We start from the raw sequence: 23445 nt of genomic DNA on the forward strand, positions 1-23445 counted from the left end.
TAGATATTTCAGATTTCAATGATGTTTTGTTTCTAAGTTAAACCTATAAAAATAAGTACAGTTCAAAATTGTATATATTTTTTATTAGTACAGTAGTTTTCTTTTCATTAATCATAAAAAACTACAAAACTGTGAAACCTTTGATGCTGGAGAGATCTGTCATAGCTCATTTTAAAACCTTTTTGATGGACTTTAATTTAATATGCAACTTAACCCAGTTTTACGAAAAAAAACATTCTTGTTTTCAAAATTTTTGTTTCTGGAAATCACAAAAACAACCCTTATTTTCTTAAAAAAATCTTATTATCCTTCATTACAATAGCTAAATGCACACCGAATTTGATGATGGAGAAATTATTGGTCCATAAGAAAATAAAATGTTAATGATAATAGTGAACACACAATCAACAAACATGGAGGCAATGATAACCTTGGGCCGTGTTGTTCTTTTTAATAATGCTGTTTCAGTTTAAAGGCATACATAACTGAACAGAAATATACGTAGGCCTAATGACATGGAAGTACAAAATTTAGATTTATATTGCCTTGTTACAGGGCTAGGATTCAGATCTGAATATGTCACTGCATGCCAAGGGAGCCAAGCCTAGCTCACTAGCTCAGTTGTCTTCTCTTCCAGCCAGTGATCAGCAGTGTTCTGTCACTGACAGTTTTAAACTTCTTATTAAACTTCAGGCAACATGCAAATAACTGATGTACGACTTACCTATTTTTGTAGATTAAATTCATTCGTCTGTCTCTACAGATGGAGAATTTGTCAATGATGTCGTCATGAAATGGCTGCTTCTCAATCAGATCATGTAGCAAGTCCTTGTGAATGGAGATGCACGCCAATGATGTTAATCTCCCTTGTGCCATTGAATTGCGAAGATTTATCTTTATGCGATTGAGTGCAGTAAAACTTCACTCCACTGAAACGCTTTGTTGACGGTAATGTCACAATAAGGGAAAAGAGCCTAGAGGTTTCTTCAATACGTCTTTGTTTTCACTCACACGTTTTAGTGCTTGTCTCAGGGGAAATATTCTGGTACTCATGATCTGCATAAAGAAGTTCTAGTACTGTTTTCAAACAACTTACTTTTAACAAATTTTGGAAAGACTTTTGTTGAGTGGCAAGAGCATTAGAAGGAAAAATATTCGAATACTGAAGAAATTTTGAAGTATTGGCAAAAGAGCAAACTGAAGCTCTTCAATGTCTTGATATCTAGTGTTAACTTGCATAAAAATGATGTCACGTATTTCAAAAATAATTGTGTGTACTTCTGAAAAAGTTCACCTTCTGACAGCTTAACATATTTCCGCCTTGAAAATTCATAGCTTTCTTTAGCTTTAAGAAAAAAAACTGACAGAAACTTCATCTGTTTTTACAAAATCCATCCGAGTTCCATGCCGATTTTTTTATTCCAACTAACAAACAGGGCCAACAAAACAATTTTTCCAAATAAGAACTACCGCACAGCCACTGATATTCACTGTACCACGCACTGCAAGAGGTCAAATGACTTCCATTGTCAAATGCCTGGCATTAGAAAACAACAACAACTTTTAAAATATTTGGTGTAAGATCTCGCACCTTTCCTTTTCAGCTTTTTTGCCGATATATTAATAACAAATGTCGGTTTCCCCGCCAACAATTATTTTTATTTTAGTCGGTTATTTAACGGTGCTGTATCAACTACGAGGTTATTTAGCGTTGATGAGATTGGTGATAGCGAGATGAGGCCGAGGATTCGCCACAGATTACCTGACATTCACCTTACAGTTGGGGAAAACCTCGAAAAACACCCAACCAGGTAATCAGCCCAAGCTGGGATAGAACCCGCGCCCGAGCGCAACTTCAGACCGGTAGGCAAGCGCCTCAACCGACTGAGCCACGCCAGTGGTTTCCCGCTAACAATAAATCTCTTTCATCACCTTCAGTCCATCGCGAAAATGGTGTGTGTAACACGCTACACACTATATCGTTTATAGGATACATTCCTCGTTGTTAATAAAAATATTTGAGTCATCACTTTTAAAGACAATTATAAAACTATCATTAAAATAAATAACAGCTTAGTTAACTTAATCTTCTAATATATCGTTTTAGCAACAAGACATAACACAGTCACTCTATTCACATGTCTCACAAACTGAAATTAACAGGTACAAAGACGTGTGAACACTGTGAAAGACAAGGATTTTATCTCATTGTATTTGTGTGCCGTTATTTTCCTTTCAAAAGAGCCAAGCCAGGAGGCTATAAGAATGTTTGCAGCTACAAGAGAAATGTTTTGTCAGTGATTCAAGTACCCTCGCAAACAAGCTCTATAGAAATCTTACAAGGGTTCGTTGCCATGGTTACCCGTAAACAAATCCGCAAATTGAGAAGCTCTACCTCTGAAAGAGGGATAGAGCTGCAATTGTCACCCTTCCCGACTCTGCGCCAACCAGTAGTGACAATGGGATTAGTGTTCCATAATGCAGAATACTTAAGTGCAGAACATATCACAAAGCAGAACGTAAAAGACAAAAATGAAGTGAAATAAAATAAAATATTAAAATACAACATTTTCAAGAATATGTACTATATTTCAGACTCCAAGATGGTTTAACTGTGAAGTTCTAATTTATTTCTTTTAAATTCTACTAAATTGACTTCCTTGTTCTCCCCCATATGTCTTCAGATGCTATTTCAGATATTGTTAAATGCCATTTCAGTTACACTTATACTTTTTCCCTTCAGACCTCATAAAAAAGTGTGCCTATCAGAAATGAAATGGTAACAAAGCTTCCAGCTGTATGAGGAATTGAAAAGACTATCCCACATCATCTACAGGAGAGGATATCAAAACAAAACAAAAAACCTGAAAACACAAGGAGGTTTCATTAAAAAAAAAAAAGCACAACTACAAATCTCCTATAATCTCCTTACACTAAAGAAAATGGAGCATCTACCACTTCCAATTTATCTTCCTTCCCAACGAGAAATAAACTGTTTCAGATTGTCCAGACTGGACACATTCTGAATGCACATATGAACTCTGTGCAATGAATGGACCAGAACACAGCCCTGATTGCAACTCACTAAATTACAAGATGTACACAGAAGGGAAAATGAGAGTTCTTTTCATCCAAGTTATGATTAAAAACAGTTTACCATTTCTTTAAATTTGTATTTACCTGTTCAATAAAAATTACACTTTTTCGTCTAAATTATCACATTCCATGGCTATATTTAAACAATAAATAGTTACTGAGTCATTTTCATAGTCTGTATAGTGCTAACATTTTATGTTCGTCCATTTCATTTCCTGTACCACATCTGTAGAGTCCTCATGCGCTTTACTTTCTTCTGCAACTGCAATATACCATACAGTAATGCCTCTGCAGTTGGTGGACATCCTGGAATAAGAGATTCTAAATTATTTCCATTAAAAAAATTGACTTTTCATTATTATGTTTATATTCTCTATGAGGTACTACTGCAAAATATTTTAAGGGACTCTGGTAAGTCACCCATGGTATTCTAAAAGTTTTCGTGGCTTCCACTAAATCCGAAATTCACGAAATGTAACTTAATCAAGAGTGACTTATTTTTAAGCATTTATAAAAGTCCTTCTCACAGTTTCATTTGGAAGGGAAGTAAAGCTGAAAGTCCTGGTCCGTGAATTTATGGCACATAAGAGAGTTCACTAACAATAGTGTCCTCATTTGCAGGTATTACTGCAGCAGGAAACAAAGTGGAACAGACATGATAAGCCAATACAGGACTAAATATTTGAAACGGGGTAGACTTTACCTGTTATTTTTACATTCTCATACTGTGAAATCTGTAGAGCAGTCTGGGGCTTCTTTTTCGTTTAAAACATATAAAGAAACGTACTTTTTCTTTTCATATCGATAAACACATACAAAATGATTAAATATATTCAAAACTCTATCATAAAGTTACCTGGTACATAAATATCCACTGGAATAATCCTATCACATCCTCTCACTACTGAATACGAATAGTGATAGTAACCACCACCATTTGCACAGCTGCCCATAGAAATCACCCATCGAGGTTCTGGCATCTGAAATTAAATAATTATAAAACTCAGTATCTTCTAGTAGGCCTATACACAAGGTGAGTCGTAATTATGTACTACTGGGTATTCAGTTCGAAGTGTGTCATGGCTCGCTGTATGCCGTCATGTGGCTAGCTGATGAGCCTAGAGAAATCAATCTTCCTACACTTCTGCAGAGGTGTATAATCTATGAGGCAGAGAAGTTGCCTAGCAAATACAGCGTTCATTCTGAAGAGTACGTACCGATACATATGGTAATGCCAGTAGTGGCAGGAATGTGAACTGTTTGGAAATACGTACCGTCGAGATATGGGGAGAGGGCTAAGACAATTACGTATTTGTTGACATTAACTTCGACAGTCAACATGGACACAGAGCATTTGATTTGTGTTGTGGAATGTTGCCGTACGCAACCGATGATAACAAATACCCTGCATACGACTTGCCGGCGCAAAACACAGTTCAAAAGAGGTTACGGTAGCACACAGACCGTACAGACAGCTATCTGTTGCTACGACGTTCAAGTTATACCGTACACGTTCTCAAGTTCAGATTGAAGAACGCCTTGAATAATAGGCAACTTCTCTGACATATAAGCTGAAACTCGCTTCAAATCGGTGACTCAACAACAGTGACGTCATGACAAACTTTGAAATGAACACCCAGTATAAAGTATTGCAGAGTATTTAATATATCAAAACAAACATATTTTGTCATATAAACATATAGCCAATACTCCATTGTTATCAAGATATGGCAACATTGTATTATTTCAAAGCTAGTCTACAAATTACCCGTGCTAAAATCGGAACTATGTACCTATAATGCCAACAAACATCCCTATGAGAAAGTGCCTGTTCTTGTTGAGATACTCTTACGACACCTTGTGTCTACAAAATACCTTGCGAGTGTGGGAAATGCTACATTGGGCAGACGGGAAGCACCATTATGGAACGCTGCAAGGATCGTCAACGCAGCATAAGACTGTATTACCCTGACAAGTCTGCAGTAGCCCAACACAACCTAGAAACTGGTCATAAAATAGATTTCAGTGCCACATCGGTGCCACAACCATCTTGGAGAAGACATCAGGTTACTGCGACTTCGTTATCAAGGAAGCCATCGAAATTCAGCTAGTTGGCAATAACTTCAACAGAGACGGGGGTCTATAGCTGAGTACAGCATGGAAACCTGCCATCAATATGCTTAGACCACCAGCACACAGCATACAGTCGGGAACAGCAAGTAGCTCCTGATAGGCTACCGCTTCCACCAACCAGAATGTGCCTGGCAGTCGGAACCAGCAACTAGCACCTGATAGGCCACCGCTTCTACCAACCAGCATGCGCCTGGCAGTCGGGATCAGCAACTAGCTCCTGATAGGCTACCGCTTCCACCAACCAGAATGCGCCTGGGGGTCAGGACCAGCAACTAGCTCCTGATAGGCTACCGCTTCCACCAACCAGAATGCACCTGGCAGTCGGGACCAGCAACTAGCTCCTGATAGGCTACCGCTTCCACCAACCAGATTGCGTCTGGCAGTCAGGACCAGCAACTAGCTCCTGATAGGCCACCGCTTCCAGCATCCAGAATGCGCCTGGGGGTCGGGACCAGCAACTAGCTCCTGATAGGCCACAGCTTCCACCAACCAGAATGCACCTGGGGGTCGGGACCAGTAACTGGCTCCTGGTAGGCTACCACTTCCACCAACCAGAATGCGCCTGGCAGTCGGGACCAGCAACTAGCTCCTGATAGGCCACCGCTTCCACCAACCAGATTGCGCCTGGTGGTCGGGACCATCAACTATCTCCTGATAGGCCACCGCTTCCATCAACCAGAATGTGCCTGGCAGTTGGGACCAGCAACTAGCTCCTGATTGGCCACCGCTTTCACCAACCAGAATGCACCTGGCAGTCGGGACCAGCAACTAGCTCCTGATAGGCCACCGCTTCCACCAACCAGAATGCACCTGGCAGTCGGGACCAGCAACTAGCTCCTGATAGGCCACCGCTTCCACCAACCAGAATGCACCTGGCAGTTGGGACCAGCAACTAGCTCCTGATAGGCCACTGCTTCCACCAACCAGAATGTGCCTGGCAGTCGGGACCAGCAACTAGCTCCTGATAGGCCACTACTTCCACCAACCAGAATGCACCTGGCAGTCGGGACCAGCAACTAGCTCCTGATAGGCCACCGCTTCCACCAACCAGAATGCGCCTGGCAGTTGGGACCAGCAACCAGCTCCTGATAGGCCACTGCTTCCACCAACCAGAATGCGCCTGGCAGTCGGGACCAGCAACTAGCTCCTGATAGGCCACTACTTCCACCAACCAGAATGCACCTGGCAGTCGGGACCAGCAACTAGCTCCTGATAGGCCACCGCTTCCACCAACCAGAATGCGCCTGGCAGTTGGGACCAGCAACTAGCTCCTGATAGGCCACTGCTTCCACCAACCAGAATGCACCTGGCAGTCTGGACCAGCAACTAGCTCCTGATTGGCCACCGCTTCCACCAACCAGAATGCACCTGGCAGTCGGGACCAGCAACTAGCTTCTGATTGGCCCGCAGTGGGAAGCCCTATTGCATATATACTGGCTAGACATGGTCCCACATCACTTCATTCCCTGAAGAAGATGGCAGAGCTAGCCATCGGAAGCTTGGAAGCAAATCTCCAACTCACCTGGCTGGGAACCCGAGAAGAGTTATTCTACTGTACATCAAACGCCGGGAAAACCTCAAGTCATACATGAACATTGTACATTGTAAGAATGTCTTTCCCTGCTGAAGTTCTGTTCACATCTTGAACTTATGTTAATATTAATATTGCAGTGTGAGCTTATTGAAAACTAAACACTTCAACGCAAATACAAATTTCTAGTCATACATTTCACAAAAAAGTGACATAACAACAAATATGTTCAATATACATTGTACTGCTCGAGTTCTGTTCACTTCTTGAACTTCGCTTGAGTTACTCCTTGGGCCAAGCCAGTATTTCATCATAAAATGCCTTTGAATCTGAGGTGTGACACACTAAGCATAGACTTTTTCTAGGTCTTGAATCTTCTTAGCGCTTATAGGCACTTTACCTGAATATGCCTTGGGAATGTTGTTCATACTAACAGTAGGCAGATGCTTCGGTTCAAAGCAAAAAATATGTTCTACATTACTACCAATGAATGGTTTGGTATTCATATTTTTTTTTATTGGGTTATTTTACAACGCTGTATCAACATCTAGGTTATTTAGCGTCTGAATGATATGAAGGTGATAATGCCGGTGAAATGAGTCCGGGGTCCAGCACCGAAAGTTACCCAGCATTTGCTAGCATTGGGTTGAGGGAAAACCCCGGAAAAAACCTCAATCAGGTAACTTGCCCCGACCGGGATTCAAACCCGGGCCACCTGGTTTCGCAGCCAGACGCGCTGACCGTTACTCCACAGGCGTGGACGGTATTCATATGCCTGGCTTTTCAGCATCAAAAACAAACTCCTTAAAAGAATTAGGGCCAAACTGAGTTTTTTTGCCACGGCCAAATTTTTTTGTGTCTTCAGAGATAACAGCCTTTTATACTTCTTAGGCCATCAGTTGGTGAAATCTAGAACGACATCAGAGGTGACAACTTTTATGGGAGCATTTCTTGATAAACTGGCCAGAATTTCTACATAATCTTTAAGAGTATAAATTTTATCAACCCGTTTAAAATTCTTCTTAAAAACACTAAATATCCTATCGCAAGGTAGGAAAGAATGCCTCGTTCTGGGAAGTAGTGGGCCACCTTCTTCAAACGTGCTGAATCAACAAGATCGAGACACATTCTTATTGTCTGTGGTTTCGGTTCTGACGTGGGCACAAGTCAGAAAATAAATGCAAATTTTTCACATCAGATACCATTGAATTTTCAATATAGTCAAACATAACTGATGCCACTTCATTGCTCTCTTTTTCGCTTCTCCCTCATGATAAACATATCAAACAGCTGACTGTGTTTTAAGACAATATGCACATAAGCAGTTTACTCACAGTTGCCTTAAATAAAAAAATTTCCTGGGACGGGAATGTGAGGTAACGATAAGTTTTGCATATAGTCGAACACCAATCCACCAACATCATCTTCCTTTTTGCATTCTTCACCAACAGTTTTCAGTTTCTTGTAAAATTTACCACTTCTCTTCTTGTGAACATTGAGCTCAGCTGCAACAGATCGTTCTTGGATCCACGCAGGTGAGGTAATTGCTTTCAGTTCTTCACATGTGCTACGTACATCGATCTGTGGCTGTTCAAAACATAATTGAAATTCTCTTGGTACAACTTTCGAAATATCTTATATTTCACAGTGGTTTCCGGATGTTTTTCACAAAACAAGTTATAAATGCGTGTAATGTTTTCTTCAGTGAAAGACTAGAATGGAACAGTATTGCCACTGTATTAGGCTCTCATGATAATGACAACTTAAAACATTTATTTTGTTAAAAGGAATAAAATCAATGACTTGGTGCGTTTTAACATTGCATCAAGAATCTGACTGTGCTGAATAATATGTTGGGGAAGTCAAACATGGTTCCTTTTAACATAGTTTAATACAGCTTCGTCTTAAAAATGTTATCCAGGAGAAAAGTGAAAAATACATTATTTTGACTTAGTTCCTTTTAACATTGGAGGATTCAGTTGTCGAATATGCATTATGGTACCGTCAACTGGGGTAACATTGGCCCATTAAGGCTAACTTTGGCCCAACAGAAAATATAAGTTTGAATTTTTATATCTCCCAGAAAAAGTGGTTTATGTAAGTAGTTTCAATTGTACTGTGTAGATGGCAGCTCCAGTCGGTAAAGTAGGAATTTCAAGTCCCTAAACCTAGAATGAAGGGAACTGAAGTTGTGTTGTACTTGTCTACAGAAGACGACAACATAGAGCACAGTATACTTCGGTGTTATTTGTAATCAAATACTAAATTGCTTTTTTCAAGTAAAGGTTATACTTACTATCCATCCAGCCAATTCATAGCCGAAGGCAGGAATAAATAAGCACAAATCATATCCTGTACAATATGCCAAAGGTAAAGCAATGTAAAAGCTGAACATTATACAACTATGTTGAGAAATTTGATTCTCATTATTCATCTACTAATGAGGAATGTAAATTGTGTCGTACAGAAATCAAAGAGTAGAAAGACGCTACATTCAATAACATTGCAGTATTAAAATTTACATTCAACACTTTAACCACTAGGTTCAAATGAAGGGGACGGAATAACTCAAGCACGAAGTCTAAATTTTTCCAAGACTTTTGCCACATGTTGGTACATCCTAATATCCCATTTGACAAAATTACAAAATCCATGTTTCAAATGTTCCAAGAAGTATAGAGAGGATTACCACGGAAGGAGTATTTAAAATGTTTCTACGAGAAAGTGCTTGATAATGTAAGCGAAACAGTAGCTGACAATGCAATTTGGATGTCAATACGTGAAACCAAAGATGCAGCTAGTAAGTCCATAGCTAATGTTATCGAAGGAGAGCTGTTACCTAATAGCTTTGGAAAAACATTTCTGTAAAACATTTGAGAAACCAAAGGAAATTAATCACTCATATATTGTAAATTTATTCCACATGCTTTGTCGCTTCTGTCGCTCATGGAATTAAGAAAGAAAATGTATTATTCTCCTTTACAGATGCCAATACTTATATGAAAAAGGCAGCCAACAAGATCCAGAAATAGTTTCCAAAGTTGAATCACATAACATGCCTCGCCCATGGTTTCCATAGTGTGTGAAAAAATTCGGGCATGTTTCAGTGATGTGGACACTTTGATTTTTAACATTAAAAAATGTATATTTTTAAGAGCACAGTACAGAATGAATTCTGAAGACTTTTTCTAAAGCAAATGACATGAGAGATTCTATTACTGTCTCAGCCAATTTTAACATGGCTGGATGCAATTAAATATTATGCTAAATACTTACATAACATTGTTGAAATTATCAATACTCATCAAGAAGAACAACAGGCTTCATCAATACATGAGGTAAAGTCTGTAATTTCCGCAGGATTATTATTACTAAATGTTCTATTTTATTGAAAATAATTTAAATAAGTATTCAAAGCAATAAAAAATCTTGGAATGATTAATATCAGAATGTCCGAAGCTTTAAAAATAAGAGAAGATTTAGGCAAAGTTTTCAACCAAGCATCAAAATTCAGATGAGTGATATAAAAAAGCTATACTGTATTGTGTGGTGTCTGGGTCAATTACTTAGTGAGGAAAACAAACAAATTGATGGCTTTGAAATCATATACTTTAGGTTCATATTTACCAAATTATCTGATATGGGTCTAAGTTTTACACAATACAAACAATATCTAACTGCAAATCGTAAATGACTAAGTTTTGGCACTTAAATGATGTACATTGTAGTTCACTGTAATGAGTAACGCATGATAGCAACATGAAATACAGTAAATATATTCATGTCTATGTATGGATTCTTTTTAATCCAATGGTGTGTACTTGACTTCACATAATTCACCTAAGTGTCCCCATCTATGAGCGACATGCTGAAGCTGCAGTTCTTTTTGCCACCATAGGTGTTGCCCTCAGTGCACAATGGGAAGTGAACTGAACAACGTAGCACTAGATGGTGATGATGATGATGATGATGATGATGATGATGATGATGATGATGATCATTAATGGAGTAATGGTGGAATGTCAGTAAGGAAAATGGGAGTACCCCATGAAAACCCACCATCAAGCACCATCTTTGCTCACCATGATTCCACTTGGACTCACAAGGATTCGAATCCAGGTTACCAGCATGGGAAGTCGATGCTCTAAGTATTTGTCTAATGGTACTCCAAGTAAAGATTGTACGAGTAAAGAAACAAATTTTTATATATTGAAAATATTGTATATACCGGATATTGTTAACAGTGTCTATATTTTATCTAAATGTTGTATATACTGTTAATATTATATAGGTCCTATTTTTTTAATATCGTAGACATATATATTGTAAACAAGTCTATATAAAATATTTAAGATTAATGCAAAACCATTTACTTTCGCTAAAAGTAATCACTACTTTTTTCTAGAGTCTGTTAACCCATCTGTGCCACACACCTGACAGTACATGTTTACCTGATAGTCAGTAACCTGAATCTTATTCTGTTTTCACTCTTTGTAATGTAATGATTTATGTGCAGGTATGATGATAATAAGGGTAAAAATATTTCCGATGTCTAGATATGAAGTAGGACCTCTTTAAATACCTTCAAATTATAGGTATATAAAAAATATTCCGTAAGTGAACAACTATTGAGATTTAATCATTTATTAAAGAAGGAAAACAATATTGCTAGTAAAAATATCTACTTTCTCTAGGATTACATTAGTTGAAAAATGAACCAGAATAAGGCTGTATAAGTATTTGACACAGCGAGTACAGGTTTGTAGAAATGAAACCAGACTACCAGTATATAACGATGAGATGATAGTGACGAGACTGACAGCAGCAGAGATTAAGTTTCTGACGAATCAATGTACAGATACACACAGAGCAGTTAGTTGAGTGGCCTACCCAGGTGAACATGTTTGGTTGACATAGAAGATATTGACAATGATGGCTTCTTAAGAAGAATTTTGTGGACTGATGAATGTGTACTTTGAAGTGATGGCAACACCAACTGCCTTAACGAATACCATTATGCTGACCACAATCCTCATTGATGGAAAGAACTGAGCAAAAATAAACATTTGTCCTAATCATAATATTTTCAAAGTTACATTAATTTGAAGTTCTTAGTAAAATACGTTTTTCTTTAGTTTTGCGAGAAAAAAATATTACAAATAGAGAATAAACTATTCAGAAGTGTCATTTCCTTAATTGACTAGTGTTCTGAAGCTAAAAATGTGTTGTTAATTGCTTTGTACAGATTTTGTTCTTCAATTTTTAACTAAAATTTACATCATTCTTATGCACTTACCACAAAAATTGTTACAAATCATACGACTTTAGGAACGTGATTCTTTACAATTTAATTATGCATCCTAATGTACAGTCTTAAAGAATTTACAAGAGTGGCATTATTTGTAACAATTGTTGTGATAAATGCGTAAGAAAATGTAATTTTGTATTCAAAAATCGAAAAAAAAAAATTCTGTACGAAGCAACTATGGAATTCACAACACATTTCTAGCTTCAGAATACTAGCTAATTAAAGAAATCGTTCTCCCGAATAGTTCATTCTTTATCTATAATATTCTTTTACCCTTAAAACTCAAGAATAATGGTATTTTACAAACAACTTCAAATTAGTGGAATTCTGAAAATATTGAGATTAGGACGAATGTTTATGTGACTTTTTTGCTCAGAATGTCTTTGGAAATAAGCTCCGTAAGGGACGATAAATCCTCGTGAATGACTCCACTTAAATGCCATCGACTTGGGCCAGGATCGAACCTGCAACCTCGAGCACGTTTTTGAGAGCAGACTGGATGATAAAAGCTTCTCAACCGAATAATAACAGGCATTTCCCATATTTATTCTGCGTTTAATTTCCTCCCGAGTGTCATTTACATTTGTTATCATTGCTCCAAGATATTTGAACTCTAGTTTCACAAAATTTCTGATACAGTTTATCAACATTAACATGCTCTTTGATTTCAAATATTTCACATTTTAAATTATAGTTTCGCGGTCATTTTAAAATAGATTTTTGCTGAAAAGTAAACAAACAGAAGAAAGCATCTTAAGGGAAAAATACAAACATAAGACGTAAAAATGAACTAAAAAACGTACGACTTACAAGATGGAACCTAATCAAGAGACATAAATGGACAATACTTATTTGTTGCTTCTTAAGTCATTCCTGATGCTGTATTCGAGTTTCCAGAAATCGAGATCATCTTTGTCAGCTCAAGTATGATTCGAGAGGGAGGAAGGTGGAAATTAAGGGTTAAGACTGACAGGAGTGGAACCCGACCAAGAGCCTTGAACACTTCTCAAGTCATACCTGATGCTGTATTCCCAATTACCAGTAACCAAGTTTAGTTCCGTCAGCTGAAAATGAATTAGATTTATGGGGAGGGTCTGACTTAAGATAATTTGGAGGTGTCGAAGTTGGAAGCCTCATGAATGCAATGGCGTATGTTGTTGCTCTCACCATTCCCAATGCTGTCTGCCGAGTTCAGCTTCATCAAATCAAATTGGATAAAGATGAGGAATTATTATACGAGACTTTTTCAGCAGTGAGTGCAATATTCCAATGGCTAGACTAGGAGGTAAGTAAGCAAACCCAAGGGAACCTTAGCCCCCATATCTTCCTGGCCTAGCAGACCAGATGATGTCTCCTCAGTTCTCTAAGATATAGACTGGGGTTGGCATAAGCTGTTGCATACAGATTTCTGACCAAGTCGAGTGATCAATTCTTCAAAAGTTGACTTAAAAATAAATCAATGTATTGCCTTTCCAGTTCAATCAGTGTATAGTAAAAGAAAAGTTTTTGTTGCATAGTAACAATCAAATCAATAATTATATATCATACCTGGTCATAAACTTTACGTAAAGCTGGGGCCATTTTGTTTGTTAATGTTCCTGCAACGATAATCACATCAGCTTGACGAGGAGAAGCACGGAAAACAACACCAAATCTGTCCATATCATATCTAGGTGCTGCAATGTGCATCATCTCTACTGCACAGCATGCCAATCCAAAAGTCAAGGGCCACAGTGAACCCTAATCAAAATAGAAACAATACATCAGCACATTACAGACAGTCGATATTTACACACAACTTTTCTAACAAAAGAAAAGAAGTTGTAATGAAGGTGGAGCAAAACAAAGAAAGAGAATCAAATGGTTATGAAATTAAAATTTGGTTAAATATAAACAAAGTTATTTACTAAACTTATACTATATTTCTTAAGTTTTTTAATTACAATTCCAAATTTGAAATACAATGCATCTGAAATCAGGGAAAGAGTTCAACTGAAAGAATGATTCTGAAATTGGAAATGAAAAAAGCTAAAGGTTCTCTGTGAATTTCTTTTATATATTGCTTGAAGTTACAAATTTAAAACCACACAGTTGGTTACGTCAATTATGTTTGAACAGAATCTCAAAATGAAACCTGTGACGACTTTCGACGATTTTGTTGTTTTTACATTCTCCAGCAGAAATGAATGAAGACCACTTGAAGACCTGTGAAGCATTAAGATCAGAAGAAACTACAGTTCAAAAGTATTGGAAAGCACGACTGCTAATGGCTTCATTGCCAAATGCAAGGCACTAGACAACAACAACAACAACATTTTCTAAAAAATCTTTGAAATGAAGTCATTATTTCAAAATGAGGTATCATTAGGAAAATCTTCATGTTATGAATACGATATTTAATATTTAATTTCTCAGCGAAATTCATATTCTGTTCAAACATACTGGCAAAGATAGTTAAACTTCATTAACAAATATATACTAAGTTTGAAGAGGAAGAAACATTTACAATAATTTAAGACATTGTTTTCATTTAAATAAATGATTATATTGGTAGTGTGTGTAATGTGTATGAATAAAGTTCAAATAAATAGTACTATCAGTTCAAATTACCCAGTGGATGTACTGACCACATAGAGCACCTGGCTACAAAGTGACTTTTCTAGTTGCCAAAACTAACAAAATGACCCTGTGGTCCACTCAGTCTCCTGTCAAATTGAGTACCGGTACCAGGGCAATAAGAACATGATGCCAGTCCAACACTATGGAGTAATGGTTAACATGTCTGACAGTGAAATGAGTGGACCCAGGTTCAAATTCTGGTTGACACAAGTTACCTGGTTGAGGTTTTTTCCGAAGTTTTTCCTTACCCCATTAAGGCAAATACTGGGTAACTTTTGGCATTGGATCCTGGACTCATTTCGCTAGCATTATCACCTTCATTTCACTCAAATGATGGATAATCATAGTAATAATTGATAAAGCATCGTAAAATTAACCACTAAAAAAATAAAAAAAAAAAAAAACTCGGTACCAACCACACCACCTTATTCTAGTGCCAAGGACATGAAAACATGGAGCTCTACTTTCATGCCCCCATGCATCTTCATGGCAACCAAAGGAGATACTTTACCTACTTATGTATTGATCACTTCTTATTGTTAATATAATAAATAGCAAATGGACATATATATAAATCTTTTACCTTACGACCCCAATTAAGTAAGTCATCAAGTCTAGCAAGTGCGTATTCTGCCAGATTACTAGTTTTCTGGAAGGGTGAATAGGGACGTTTAGCAGGGGCAACCTCTGAAAAGATAGAAACAATATTTAATTTTAAGGTAATTTCGTTTTTAAAAATTACACTCTAAAATGTTAAGTTCTGCTGCTTTTAAGGATAACAGTGTTCTGTTTCAAAGTGATACCGCATACTTCATGAATAGTGTGTATAATTGCACAACATAAGCAGTAAGCAATGGCCATAAACATTCAAAATATGCAGCTGAAAGAGAAAAACTGTAAGTTTCTGCTGTTAGGAAACCAAAAGATCTATGAGTTTGTTATACATTTACTGTCCATTCAACAAAGGAGGTACATTTACATAACAAAACATTGTGTTAGGAGAATAAATAAATATACATTCTCAACACTGGATTTTAGGCTGGGGAAAATGTATTCATATAGCAATATAAAGGTAAGATTTTTAAGAAAAGAACAAACAAAATACTGTCACTCCAATACTTGTATGCATTCTTCCTTTATGAGTAACCTTGGCATGGAATAAATGAAGTATTTGTTGGTTGCAGACTTCATATTATTGTACCACTCTTGCAAAAGTACCTCTTTCAGTGCATTCTTGTCAGTTATTTCATGTCTCTTTTTTTTTTTTTTTTTTCAGAGGAGAGCTCGCAGACAAGCACCACAACCTTAGCTTATTGTGCAACTTCCTTATGTTGGAATGATTGTTGAAGTTCATTTAGGATCACTCTTCAAGTGTATGACTCACTGCATGATATCGATGTTCAGACTGGAGACTGTTCTTCCGCCTGCCTGTGATGTTCAGATCGATGGCATGTCTGAATCTGCTGCATCCTCAACCACGTCCTCCTGGTCAATCTGTAACTATTATGATGATTAATGAAATGAGTCCGAAATCCAACGCCGAAAGTTACCCAGCAATTTTGCTTCGAGTGGTTGAGGGAAAACCTCAGAAAAAACACCAACCAGGTAACTATCCCAACCAGGATTTGAACCCAGGCCCGTTTGTTTCATGGCAGGAAGGCTAACCACTACTCCACAGCTCATATCTTCTTAATCTAGCTTTCAGTTCACTCAAAAGGCGCTCTCTCAGGTTTAAGTTTGGGGATCGAGCTGAAGTTTTCAGTGTGTGAGGAGTGTGATAGAGCCAGACAATCTCCATTGTATGTTGGCCTGCTGAAATTAATAGTCATTCTCAACTTACTTCTTAATACGTGTGTCCAGCTATTAGCTGATTACACGATGTCCACTGTAGATAAAATATGCAGTTGTCCAGAGCTGTGGATAATAGTCATTCTCAAGACCCAAATCATTCACACTCTTCAGTAAATTTCTCTTCAGAATGTCTTAATGTTTTCCTGAATGAATTCAAATTTTCTACTCTTTAGGCTTTACCCACCTCCAAGCTTAACTGTAGCTTGGAGTTTCTGAGGCACAAACTCAAGTGTTGCATTTTCTCCACACCAAAATTCTACCATCATTGTTTGTTTAGTAAGCAGCCCAAAGACTGGCTGGCACTTCATAAGTAACAACCATAAGCCATCACTCATGAGGCAACTAAGCCAGGAGATAATGGGATAGGGTTGCCAGTTCCTTCCCTCCTCCATTGCATACACCACTGACTAGTAACATATTACATTAATCAGACTTCAGATGTATACAAACAAGTGTTCCTCTCTGACACATGTCGTCAAATGAGATGTACTGTCTGATTGTCTTGTTCCTTCACTTACATACCCCTGCGCAAACATTAATTTGCTTCTTTTATTTTTCTTGCTTATGTATGACTTTCTTCTAGGTTACCCTGGTTCTGTATACTGCACGATTGGAAAGCCTGCCGAAATGTGTATGTATTGTACATGACTATGATGATATTACTGAGGACTCATCCGCTTGTGAGAGTTTCCTCTCAAAGCGGATGGTTGGATCTAATACCATGTCCTTATCCTTAACCCTGTCGATGGCTATGATGTCCACACGCCTGTTAGAATCTGCAGCCGAAATGCAATGAACCTCTTCATGAACCTCTTAGGACTTCTACAATACTTGTCCAAACTTTATTATGTCTGTTGTTCGCTTTTCCTGCAGAATCCCAATATGTGACCAATAGTTTGTCTCGTTGCAGTCAGTATGCCTACAACGGGTTGTATTAAAGGATCTGCCAGGAACGGATCTTACAGGAATAAGATTGCAAGAAAGCTTCACTGCATTGACATATTCAGATGTTGAAAGAGGTTTTTGCTGGACATCCATGAATTAGCTTTAGGGCACTCAGCATACATAATCACTCCTTTCCCTTTATGTGGCAGTGGACACTAAGCTCGAAAAGATCTTGTTCTTAGAATTTCTCTAAGTTTTCTCCCACTGGTCTTTGGATGAAGAGACGATTTAGTAAAATTAAGTTTTCCAAGGGCCACATTTTTATGTTCAAGATTCTGTATATGATGTAAATGTGGATTATGAAGGGGCCGAAGACAATTGCAGATATTAAAATGCTGTATACTGGCTTTCCATTCTGCACACAGTATACTCCATCCACATACTTTTTTAGATGAATATAACAAAGAATTTGGAGTGTCGTCTAGTAACATCGTGATTTCTTTGACAGCACTTCTAACTATTTTGTCAAGACCTCTTAAGAAACCGGTGTGCAACTGATTTAAAGGCGCACATGAGACTAGGCCACACATATTCATTAACAGTTTTTAATTTCTGCTCAGATTTAAGTAATTTTGTTTGTACAAGGCCATTAAGATCAGATGTTAGATTTTTAACAATTCTATTTTTGTCAATTGGAATTTCATCAGTAAAATCAATGCCAAGATATCTAATACGTTCTTTTTTATCTGTTATTGAATCAATTTTTTAAACTTGTAAAGTTGAAATTTTTCCCTGTGTCAACTTTCCTTTCCTTGGTAGGCTACTATAGCTTTACTTTTTGAAGGATTAACTGTTAAACCCAACTCTGCGAGACTGCTCTCTGCCACATTAAGCATTGTTGTTGCATAATTTTCTTGTTTACTGATTAAAGTTATGTCATCAGCAAAAGCTAATGCAGATAAAGACGGCAGATTTTCTGATAAATTGTATCCATACTATTCAGTGATTTCATGATCATTGATACGATGAAAGAGTAATGGAACGGAGAAAAATTCTCTCCGGCGCCGGGATTTGAACCCGGGTTTTCAGCTCTACGTGCTGATGCTTTATCCACTACGCCACACCGGATACAACCCCGGCGTCGGACAGAATCGTCTCAGATTAAGCTCCAACTCTTGGGTTCCCTCTAGTGGCCGCCCTCTGCACTATGTCATAGATGTCTCCGTTCCATTACCCTTTCATCGCATGATGACGCAGAATATCTGCATGGAAATATCATATGTACTTCGGTACATTAAAATAATATATATGATCATTGATGTTTTGCAACACGTAATTTATAGCCAAATTGAACAACAACAGTGATAACGGTGAGTCTTGTGCTACTCCACATTTAATAGGTATGGGTTTGGTGGTCTTCAAATTAGCCTTACTTGTATTGCATTGTCTGTCAATAATGATTAAATAAGCCCATATAAATTTTTCGGAATTCCAGAATGCAGAAGCGATCTTTTTATATGCTCATGTCCAATGGAGTCAAATGCTTTAGATACGGCTATAAAATGCAGCAATCTCTTTTATTAGTCTTTGCATGATGGAAACATTTACAAGAGAAGCATTTACATGTGTTCCAGGTATAGATATGAACCCTTGCTGATGTGAAATTAGAGCAATGAACACGTAATTTTGATTCTAGAACTTTTTCTATTATCCTTCTTATTACGGAAAAAATTGTAATAGGTCTGCATTGTGCAATGTTATTTGTGTCTCCGTCTTTATGTATTAATATCATTCTTCCTCTCCTTAACCAAGTAGGTACATATGAAAAATGTAGCATTGTTCTAGTAAGCAACGTGAAAAATTTTGTGGTTTTTAAGTGTCTTAAGACACGAACAATGATTCTGTCTGGGCCAGGTGACGTATCTACCTTGATGTTATGTATATAGAGCCTTATGAACTTCTTCTTCAGAAACTAAGGTATCGGGAAGTGACTCAGCATTTGTAACCATAAGAGAAAGTGGAGAACTATTGTTTTCAGTAGAAAAAATATTTTCAAAGTGCTCAGATATTGTTGTTATTGAAATTTTGCAAGGCTGGCGTTTATTATTTTTGTCTAAAATTTTATGAGCAATTTTACGTCTTTCGTTATAAAAATTATACTGGGCAAGCTCATATTCATAGCATTCCCGATTTTTTTCTCTCTGCTTTATTTTCAGACCGGATTTTTTGAAGATTTATAATTATTTCTAGAATTATTGTTTAATCTGAGGGCTTCATAATACTTAGTAATGGGATGTTGGGGTCCAGGCAGTTCTGGTATACAATTAAAAAAGAATTCTAAAACTTCCGTAGTAAGTGTTTCAAATTCATCTTTAGTACCATTTAGTACGATTTGCGAAAGTTTATCTTCCCATAATTTCAATGGACTATAATTATTTTCCGAATTATTAGAATCTCCTTAATTTTGAATTTCGTGTGGACCTACATCTGGTTCTGGATGATGATCATCGATATAGATTTCAGAATCATTAGTAGTCCTAGAATTATTAAGATATTGTGCAGCAATCCTCTCTCATCTGTTTTCCGGATGAGCTTTGCCAGTATGGATATTAACACCTAAACTTGATTTACGAAGTTTTCTGCAAACTGGACACTGCAGTGCACGATGATTTTGCACATTCACGTTCGGCATGATACATAATTAGATTCATACAAGCACAGACTTCAAAACTGGTACTAAAAATTACTTTCAAAATCATAAACATACGTAATTTTCCATATGTAATAACATTTCTGTTATGCATAGTAGCACAACTATTTCGAATTGCCTGCAATTTAGGAATATGATTTCTTCTTATAGAATAACGATAATAATTTTATTTGACTTTCTCCTGCTGTGCTTTTGTTACCTTCAACTTTCTGCTCCACACCAACAAACATGCCACTTTGCCATACATGTATAGGTTACAGTGTCCAGTAAGCCATTGCATGACATGAAGGATTTTTCTATGCACCTTCTTCTGTTCATTGTCTGGTATATGAAATTAGCATGACTAAAAATGTCTCACATTTTAAAGAATGTTTTAAATGCATATAATGGATTACAGTTTGATTATATTTTTGACATCATAATGGAACATACCTGCAATTGACATAACTCTATTTAACAGTTTAATTTTAAGATTAGTTCTGTATGAATACTTATGTTCATGAGTGTACAGGAATTTCATCCTAAAAAATGAAATATCAAAATATCTACCCGAAAAAATTACATTAAAATTATTACATTTCTCACACAGTATAAAAAATATTCTGAAATTTCTCAATTACATTCACTGTCATATCCTGCATACTTGCTTAAGTAAATTTTAAAATTCAGTGAACTTCTACTACACCTGCTGATCAGTAACAATATTTTACTAATAAAATGACAAGCATTGATATATTTCCAATAAAATTAATTCATCATGTTAAAATGCCTAGATAACACACAGCACATCACCATAACTTCGTAGCAATGCCACACTGTACATTTGATCCAGGGAAAATACTTGTCTTTTATGAAAACACCCATCCCTGCCATTTTGTATCAATGCTGTATTGTATTTTTGGCCCAGGGAAAATACTTGGCTTCCCCACAAAGTGGCAGTGATGTGCTGAACATTTGATAATTATTATTACATGCTATAAAAATGTTCCACAATTATCAGAGTGAAGTAGTGAAGTTGGATATAAGGTAATTCTCCAGAAAAGCTACATCACAGGAAACATGTTTTTTTATATTAATTTTAATTTTTTTTATTAATGGTGGGTACTTCACTGCACGTCATTCATCCATTTGAAGCCAGATGTGTAGACTAATTTACCGACAGAGTAGTTGCCAAGAGTGCGCCATAGGAGGCTGGGCTATGTTACACTCACAATGAGATGACAATAGAGATTTGTTGGGATGCCACAGGGGAACTGCAGCGATTATGCAGTTTAAAGTATTTACCTATGGCTGCAAACTAAAACAATGAAGCAAAAGAAAATTCTGCCTTCTTTAGAGTAACTTTTCTGTAGAATTACTAGATCTAACATCCCAAGATTCATCATAGCTTATTATTTTGGTTCAATTCTCGATATTACCTCTGTAAATATCTACCACAATTACATATTTCACAATATTATATCGCTTGCATAAGTCTACTAAGAAATATGTTGTCGCATAATAGCCAAAGTTACTTTGGCTTCCCGTTACTTTTCCTGCACTCTTACTTTTATAACAATAAACTGAATATTGAATACTTTCATTCTGTAGTTTCGACAAACACTTTAGGCAATAAAGTAAACATATCGTTATGCTAGTAGTTAGGGTGTGTTATGTAATGGATGGAAGTATTTTGACAATAATGAGTAGACTACTGTTGATAGAAAAAAGTGATATACTCTGCGAGGTCATAAGTGTTAACATTGTAGGCCATTTTGCTCTAAAAAATTACGATTAGAGTTATGACTATAAGCGACATGAATTGGCTCAAAATCTTTTAGCCTGTGAGGCAGAACCTATTAAAACATAAATAGATATTAAAAGGTAAAGTAAAATATAGGCCAAGATTTATTGTTTCCTAATCTTCATATTCGTACAAGAACAAAACTGTGAAATTAGATGGGTAATTTGCTAGAGGTCAATGTTACTTATGTCCCGCCCACTATAGAGACACAGGCCAATTTTACACATATTTAGTATAACTTGTTGCTTCTTTGACAGGTTAGGTTTGGTTAGTTTAGGTTTTTGTTATAGCCTACCGTGCATATACGATTATAGCGCAACATTGGCAGTGACAAAAGTGAAATATTCGTTCAGTGGGCGTTGGATACTCTACATTCACCAAACCCGGTCTATTGTCTATGTATAAAGACGTCTCCAAGCAAATCACCGATACTTGTAACATTTCATTGAAATAGAACCTTCAGAAACTTGGTTTCTGATATGAATGATAACGAACCAGATTTTGACTGCTGTGCAACCGTGGACTGCTGTTTCACTTGCACACATGATGTTACTGTCCCTTTCTTGAGTGTTGACACTATATTTTGCTCATGGAGTAATTGTTGCAGTGGTCTACCTAAAATAAAAATAATAAACCAAATTCATTTCGTTTAAGAAATTTTACCCTATGACAAATGTACAATTTGTATAAAATTTAACAGTAAAACTTTAACTGTCAATATTACTACAATGAAAACATTTAAGCCATTCGTGTACGTACTTTGAAATAAAATGGTGCGTAACATTTTAATACGTTCTTTTCGTAAACTTCGCAGCTCTTTCACCTCTATTCACCTCCTAAATATTTTCCCCACAGCCATCTATATCTATGTGACGACGGCAAAGGGTATGGCTGTCAAATTGGAGAAAAACATTATCAATAATTGGTAGGAACTAAATATCTCATGAATATTAAGAACATAATTAGAAAATAAGCGATAATAAATCGTAAGTTCGTAACCGCTATAATGGATTAACGATCTTTATGTGACGTGTTTCTTGATATTTGTCGCGGTTTTCATATAAAGACTGCGCACCCATTTGTCAAGATATTTTCTGTTTTCACAATTTAGTTGGTGAGCATGCTTTGCTATTACGTAACGATAGCTCTGTTCCTATTTGTTATTTGTAGTTAGACCAGTTAGGCTATATTATTCGAGCGGGAGATTTGAAGTGAGATTATGGTCTCGACAAGTATGTATTTATTCATTTTGTTCCGGATTATTGGTGGGTTGTGAGTGTTTTATTTTTTGCTGTGTGACCATTATGATCTTTACATGATTTTAAGATTGTGTCCAGACGAAATTATAGGAGGAGGAGGAGAGGTTCTCTGCTGATGACGCTAGTCGAAGTTGACCAAGTGTTCTAAAAACATTGATAACACTGGTCAACAGTCATTTCGCGCCAGACATAAAACTAACAAATTCTTACTAATTTCAACCTCCTGAATTCAAAAATAACAAGCAAAATGTTTTCAGTTCGGGTTTTCGA

General features: G+C 36.9%; 1 protein-coding gene across 1 annotated transcript; it reads right to left on the reverse strand.

Moving 5' to 3' along the window:
- Positions 1-3152: 3152 nt before the first annotated feature.
- Positions 3153-22842, reverse strand: LOC138691043 (NADH-quinone oxidoreductase subunit B 2-like). The gene is made up of 6 exons (XM_069812695.1): positions 22676-22842; positions 22412-22531; positions 15271-15374; positions 13617-13808; positions 3953-4076; positions 3153-3402 (listed from the first exon to the last, which is right to left on the reverse strand). Exons 1-6 carry the CDS (start codon positions 22698-22700, stop codon positions 3305-3307), a joined length of 663 nt encoding a protein of 220 aa, XP_069668796.1. The 5' UTR covers positions 22701-22842; the 3' UTR covers positions 3153-3304.
- Between the last annotated feature and the right edge of the window lie 603 nt (positions 22843-23445).

Source organism: Periplaneta americana, chromosome 16 (genome assembly GCF_040183065.1).
Source record: "Periplaneta americana isolate PAMFEO1 chromosome 16, P.americana_PAMFEO1_priV1, whole genome shotgun sequence".
NCBI lineage: Eukaryota > Metazoa > Arthropoda > Insecta > Blattodea > Blattidae > Periplaneta > Periplaneta americana.

Coding starts and splice junctions, on each gene's coding strand:
- LOC138691043 (XM_069812695.1), bottom strand. CDS start 22,700: ATGTTACGCACCATTTTATTTCAAA. Junction 15,375..22,411: donor TGCACAGCAGTCAAAATCTG/GTTCGTTATCAT, acceptor CTATCTTTTCAG/AGGTTGCCCCTGCTAAACGT. Junction 3,403..3,952: donor AGTGGATATTTATGTACCAG/GTAACTTTATGA, acceptor CTCTTATTCCAG/GATGTCCACCAACTGCAGAG.